This window comes from Sinocyclocheilus rhinocerous, unplaced genomic scaffold (genome assembly GCF_001515625.1).
Source record: "Sinocyclocheilus rhinocerous isolate Xijiao unplaced genomic scaffold, SAMN03320098_v1.1 scaffold1063, whole genome shotgun sequence".
Taxonomy (NCBI): domain Eukaryota; kingdom Metazoa; phylum Chordata; class Actinopteri; order Cypriniformes; family Cyprinidae; genus Sinocyclocheilus; species Sinocyclocheilus rhinocerous.
This window is the reverse complement of record NW_015625586.1, coordinates 773,068-780,136: the sequence shown is the minus strand read 5'-3', so window position 1 is coordinate 780,136 and position 7,069 is coordinate 773,068. Positions and strand designations below refer to the sequence as shown.

Below are 7,069 nucleotides of genomic sequence, written 5' to 3'. Positions count from 1 at the left end.
AGAGACAGACAGACAGACAGACATATAGACAGAAACAAACAGATAGATATATAGACAGACAGAAACAGACAGACAGATAGATAGATAAACAGAGACAGACAGACAGACACACAGAGACAGACAGACAGACAGATAGATAGACAGAGACAGACAGACAGACAGACAGACAGATAGATAGATAGATAGATAGATAGTATTTTATAAATTAAGTGCTGATGAAAAGTTGATGATATGTAATTTAAGAGATGCACATTAACATAGTTTCATGATTAAGACTAATGGCCTGTTGGAAAATTTGTATTTACAAGTTGGATGAGAGGGATTTTCTTTGAGCCTAAAGTTTTGGGGTGTGTTAGTGAGAAGACAATGGATGAAGTGTTTGTATTGATGGTAAATTAGTTGAAATGTATAATATTATTATTTTTTTATTATTATTATTTCAAATAAAACTAGCTAAGTTGCATGGACAAAATATGATAGTATAAGTTAGCTTATACATCGAGATCTGTCTTTCATCAAAGCTACTTTTATACATTTTGCAGTTTTGGCACGACCTAAATGCTGCGCTGTACACTTAGCTAAAAAATAAAATGCATTCCAAGTTGCTATTGGTTAATTTAGAATTGATGGATGAACTTGCACCTCGACTCGACATGTTTATTAAGTAACATGTCAATTGTGATAAGACCTTCCCGAGTTATGAACACTGCCATCTTTCTTCTTTACTTAAATCAGTTTAAGGAAGTCACAGCTATTGTGAGATTAGAAAAGGAGCTTGATTTTGGTTATTCGCTCATAGGGGCATTTCCTATGAGGAGGCAAGGGAGGTAGTGCCTCCTCAAAAAAAGTGGATGAGAAAATAATTCACTGTACAAAAATAAAACAATACAAATAATGTGAAATAGACATTAGAATAATTCAACAGTTTTCTCTAAAGTGACACTGAAAATCAGTAAGGAAAATTCAAATGATAAAAGGCAGTGCCTCCTTTGTGCTGTGATTGGCCTCATTTTTGCGTGCCTTCCGCATCCGCAAAATAGCCTGAATTAACGGAAAGACTAATTAAAAAATAAGTAAACAATAAGCTGTTTACCCAGTTGTGGTGCATCAAAATCGAACCAGAAATGACTTGAAAGCACAACCTGTAAGGTTTTCATTGAGCAATTAATTAAAGGTACATCTTCATGTGTCTGTGACCATCATGACACCTGCAATGTTTACCGAACTTTGATGACTGATGATCCAAAAATAGGTTCAAATCTATCAAAAAAAAAGAACAGCTGAACATTAGTTAACAAATAAAATATACATAAAATATGAAATGTGTTACTGATCTTATAGTTATTACTTTGGAATAAATGTAAAAATGCTTTAAAAGCACTTGTTGATAAATATACTACATACATCATTTTGAAGAACAGAACATTAATTACTTTGTTAATGGAAGTAATGTTTATTTATTAAACCTGAAAAATGTGTCAATATTATGTGTAACTGGAAGATGAATTTACATTATAAAAAACAGTGAAGACTTTGCCTCCTGATTTCAGAACAGCGTGTTTCTTACAGACATTCAATAAGCTCTTATATACTGTTGTATGAACAAGGCAATTTGAGAGTCACATCTGTTATCAATGTAAAACACTGCACACAGAGGCTCTGCTCGCTTCATCTCTGTCTCCTTTCTCTCTGTATCTGCCAGCTTCCCTCTCCTACAGCCATGGGAGCAGCACTGCGAGGGATTTCCTGTTACCTACGAGAGGTACTCTACCCCAAACCCACCTGTTTTTATTCCGCCTCTCTCCCAGCAAAAAAGGCAATTAACAAAGCACTGACATTTCCGGATGCAAGTTAGCAATGACGTTTTAAATATTGCAAACTGATAATTGCCTGCTGATTAATGCTCTCTCACTCAAATGTTTTCACATTGGGATCTAACCTCATTTGCATTTCAATAAGAACATTGAGCACATTGTGATAAGTGGGACGGAAGAAATCGATTAGCATTTTCATTACCATCCAAAATTGTTCTCAACATGCTAGGCGCCCCACGATGAGAAATACCGGAAAATAAAAAGGACACAAGGAGGATTACGAGCGGAGGATGGGGTCGGCTAAGGAAAAGGGCAGGCGTGTGGATGTACTATTTGTGCATTTCCGTGTTTAAAGCAAATCCCTGCTCTGTCTGACAACAAGAACGAATGTGGCATCCATAAATGATGGATAAGATTAGCCGAACGGCATTGTGGCCTCCAGAGAGATGAGATACAATTTGTTCTATTTAACTTGGTGTTGTACAGCACTTACGTTGCCAATGTTGACGATTTCATGACAGAAGCTGCTGAACAGTGAGCCAGAGAGAGAGAGAATTCAGATCCATTTCTTTTGATTTAACCAGAGACGTAGAAACAATCTGGAAACTGGGGGGGGGCACATTATAGAGCTTATCATCATGGCTCATGAATATTAATTAGGTGACATAACAGTACTGAAAAGCACATAAATGGACACTAGCCACATTAGGATTACCACTTACAGACTGTGATGGCGCGTTCATTAGTTTGATTATTGCTTCAAACACATATTTCGTATTCATCTCTCACTCTGTTTCTCATTTCTTTCATTAATAAACCGATAAATGGTAAATTCGAAAGGACAGAGGCGGCAGAACATTTTGCCACCCACCTGAAAGCAACAGAGATTTCTGGAGACCAGAATAATAACATTTTCAAAGGAAGTGGAGAGATTATGTGGGGAAAAAAGACAGGAGAAAGCCACAGACAGCATAGATAGGGAAGATGAAGAAAAAGGAGCGAGAGGTTACAGGGTTATGAATGGACAGAGGGTGCCGGATGAGTGACAGACAACACACTCACAGATCTCTGGAGGAAGAGAACTAGAACTGACAGGGGAAAACTGCTGAACTGCTTAGAGGGATCACAGAGACAGTGATGGTTCAGGGGGTGGTTTGAAATGAAATTATGTTAAAGGGACAGTTCACCCAAAAATGACATAATTTTACAGCAAATAAAATCATATACGCACCATCATGCCATTCCAAACCAGACTTTCTTTCTTTTGTAGGGAACAAAGGGGATGTAAGGCAAGGTTTTAATGCAGGTGAAATCATCTGAAACCATTCAATAACTTTGTTTAAGGAACAGACTGAAACCCATGTCATTATTCTTAAAAATCTTCTGCATAACAGGCCCTGGCCTTGTGAAAAGTAGTACACTGTAGCATAGTTTTAAAAAGAGTACTTATTATGAAATTAATAAACCTAAAGTAACAATACTTGGGGGTGATCTAACAGTAATGTTTTCAGGCCACTTAATTGCATGTTAATTGCAATTAAGTGAAAATGCTATTAGATGAGCTTTAGAGTGCTTTTTTGACTGACTTAAGTAGGCCCTTAAGTATATTAATTTCATAATTACTTCTATTGTCTTTGAAATATAGTTAAACTGCACTGCCGTATGTACTGACAATGTATGGTATCTAAAATATACTTTAATGTAACTTCTATTGAAACTTGTGTGTCATGTATTTAAAAAATATCTGTAATTCCACATTTGTAATGATGGAAGTTTCAATTTGGAACATTTTAAATACAATATTTTTACTTCAAATGTAATATTCAATTAACACAACAGTTAAAATTATAATCAAGTACTTTGCATTTGATTTAGTATGTTAGTTAGCATATCAAACTAAGTTCTTTAAATTATGACAAAAAGATTATTAAAACATTACATTTATTTAAAATGTACTTTAAAACTTGTAATTTGACTATTATAATACCCCCAAGTACATTTTTTTTATTTTATTTTAAGACTAGTACACTACACTACTGAAGTACACTACAAGCACATTCAGTATAATATTATTGAAAAGAGAAGCTTGGACATTCTGCTAAATTGTTTCCTCTTGTGTTCTAGAAAAAAGACATCATACAGGTTTGGAAATTCATGAAGAAAAATATAACAACAGTCTTTTCATTTATAGAAAACTATTCCTTTAAAAAAAGAAGAGTTGAATACAACTAAGGGCCCTATTTTAACGATCTAAGCGCAAGGTCAAAAGCGCACGGCGCAGGTGCACTTTAGGGCATGTCCAAATCCACTTTTGCTAGTTTAACAAGGGGAAAAACGGTCGGCGCGCCTGGCGCATGGTCTAAAAGGGTTGTCCCTATTCTCTTAATGAGTAATGGGCGTGTTTTTGGCATAACGTGCAATAAACCAATCAGAGTCTCATCTCCCATTCCCTTTAAGAGCCAGTTGGCTCGCGCCATGGCGGATTTGCTATTTACACGGCGGAATTCGCAAGCGCAAAGACAGAACGCGTCTCCAGAGAGGAAACGGATCTGCTCATGCGCGAGCAAATAGGTAGCCTAATTCTGATACATGCAATGACTATCCATTATGACATCTAGGCATTTTTATATTTAGGTAGCCTACAAAATAATAATCTTTTACATTGTAATCCTTTAATTTTTTATATTTGGCATGCTTGTGTGCTGCTGTGCGTCCCTGTGTGTGTAATAAGCAGTGTACGCGCGCTGTGGACCCACCTATACTAACGCGCTCTTTAAATAACAGAAAGAAAAAAAAACTACTGCGCCATTGACTTTAGACCAGGTTTTACAGTAGTTGGTCAATGGCGCAGTCTATTTTAGTTGCCTCAAAATAGCAACGCGCCAGCAATGCGCCTGAACACACCTTGTTTTCAGACCAGCACGCACATGAGCGCACAAATGGGCGCAAATGCATTGCTATTTAAACAACATGGCGCAGGACATGAAAATGATAACTGCGTTGGGCTGAAACTAGCAACAACAAAAAAAAACACTTCCGTCGCGCCTGGCGCCGCATTGCGCCGGGTGTATGATAGAGCCCTAAGAGTTGGAAATGTAAACAGAAGTAAAAAGGTGTAGGAAGAATACGGAGAACATGCCCCAAAGGCAAAGGAAGGATCACAAAGTCACAGACGGAGTTTATGGCGCAACAGTCACTATATTTATTTAAAGCTTTTGATTTGGTGTCATGACTGGCATACATACAGATTCTGGAGAAGGCTGGTGACTGGTGCCACGCCATCTGCCTGCTAATCACGCAAATCTGAATATGAAAGCTGTGCTAGCGCTGATATGTGTGTGCGTGTTCCCAGCCTCACTGCGCACCTGTTTACCTGCTGGATACACACCCTCATTATCATTAGTGAGTCTGCATGATGGGGGTCATTAGTTTGAAACCTCATGGAGCACGGCAGCCAAAAGCAAGAGCAATTCAAGCTACAACATTTAAACCGTGCTAAATTAATTTATCCCATTCAGAAATTCCATTGGCATTTTAATTAGTCGTAGAAACTTGCGCTGTCAGTGGAAAGCCGCTGCTATGCCAACATCTGCTTCTTTGTGGCTAATTTGTTCCACAAAGATTTTCAAGCAAAAACCCCAAATGGTATTATATGATGTTTGCATTTTTTGGGATTTATTGAGCTACAATAGATTTGATTATACTCAAGGGCGTAGAATTCAGTAGGGATTCTAGAGACATGTCCCTACTGATATCCAGTGACTACTGAATTGTCCCTAGCAATAATTTTCTTGTTCCACATGTTTTATCATTACACAGACAGATATACAGTGGTGTGAAAAAGTGTTGGCCCCCTTCCTGATTTCTTATTTTTTTTGCATGTTTGTCACACTTTAATGTTTCAGATCATCAAACAAATTTAAATATTAGTAAAAGATAGCACAAGTGAACACAACATGCAGTTTTTAAATCCAAAAATTGCAGTTGTTGCTGCTAAGGGTGGCCCAACCAGTTATTAGGTTTAGGGGGCAAACACTTTTTCACACAGGGCCATGTAGTTTTGGGTTTTGTTTTCCCTTAATAATAAAAACCTTCATTTAAAAACTGCATGTTGTGTTTACTTGTGTTATCTTTGACTAATATTTAAATTTGTTTGATGATCTGAAACATTAGTGTGACAAAGTGTGACAAACATGCAAAAAAATAAGAAATCAGGAAGGGGGCCAACACTTTTTCACACCACTGTATAACACAGAACAATACAGTGAAGAGGACATTGCCGGCATTATTTTTTTCTTATTCCCACGTTTAACCCCACTGAATAAAGTGGATCCAGACCAAAACAAAAACATTACATAACCTCCCCCCATCCATAAACCCCTCAGGAGGATTGACAAGAAACTGTATTATCTATAATAATACTATATTAGATAAATGTAATAATTTATGAAAAGTATATAATAACGTATGTCTTCAAATGAGAGAAGAGAGAGAGGGAAAGGAGAAAAAAAAATTATACATACAGAAGTATACATGCATGCATACACACAGCCATGCTTGTACTGTACATAAATGTAAACATTCACACACTGAACAAACTCAATCAGAATCTAGTGAGCTCAAAGAAATTTAGAATGGGGTTCCACATTTTCTAGAATTTAACAGTTGAGCCCTGAATAGTGTACTTCACTTTTTCTAGAGAAATGAATGACATGAGATCTTTTAACCAAGAGGTAGTTGGGGGTGGAGTTGGACACTTTCAATGTAGCAAAATGCATCTTCTAGCAACCAGGGAGGCAAATGCAATAACATCTGCTTATTGTTTCGAAAGAGTAGAAGAAAACACAGACACACCAAAGATAGCAACCATAGGACATGGAGGGAGAGAAATATGTAAAGCCCTTGAAAGAAAATCAAAAAAGGAAGACCAGTATGAGGCCAATTTAGGGCAACTGAAAAATGTATGAACATGGTCAGCTGGAGAAAAGGAGCATCTGATAAGTCATCTGTTTCTGGAAACAATTTATGAAGTCTAGCTTTGGTAAAGTGGGTTCGGTGCAAAACTTTTAACTGAATCAGCCTTAACCGGGCGCAAGCAGAAGTAGAATTAACTCATTAATTAATTAACAAGAGCCTCAGACCAGAGCTCTTCAGAAAAGCTGAGCTCTAACTCTTTCTCCCATGTTGACTTCAAACATAAGAGAGATGAAGATCTAGATGAAAGCAACATGAGATAGATAGAAGAGATAAGGTTA

General features: G+C 37.1%; 1 protein-coding gene across 2 annotated transcripts in view; it reads left to right on the top strand.

Annotated features, from left to right (window-relative positions):
• Positions 1-7,069, top strand: part of LOC107754561 (double C2-like domain-containing protein alpha) — a 44,120-nt gene that overhangs the window by 23,925 nt on the left and 13,126 nt on the right. For both annotated transcript variants that reach the window (XM_016571055.1, XM_016571046.1), the window contains exon 7: positions 1,703-1,762. In XM_016571055.1, the coding sequence (XP_016426541.1) occupies positions 1,703-1,762 (60 nt within the window). The remainder of the gene's footprint in view (positions 1-1,702; positions 1,763-7,069) is intronic.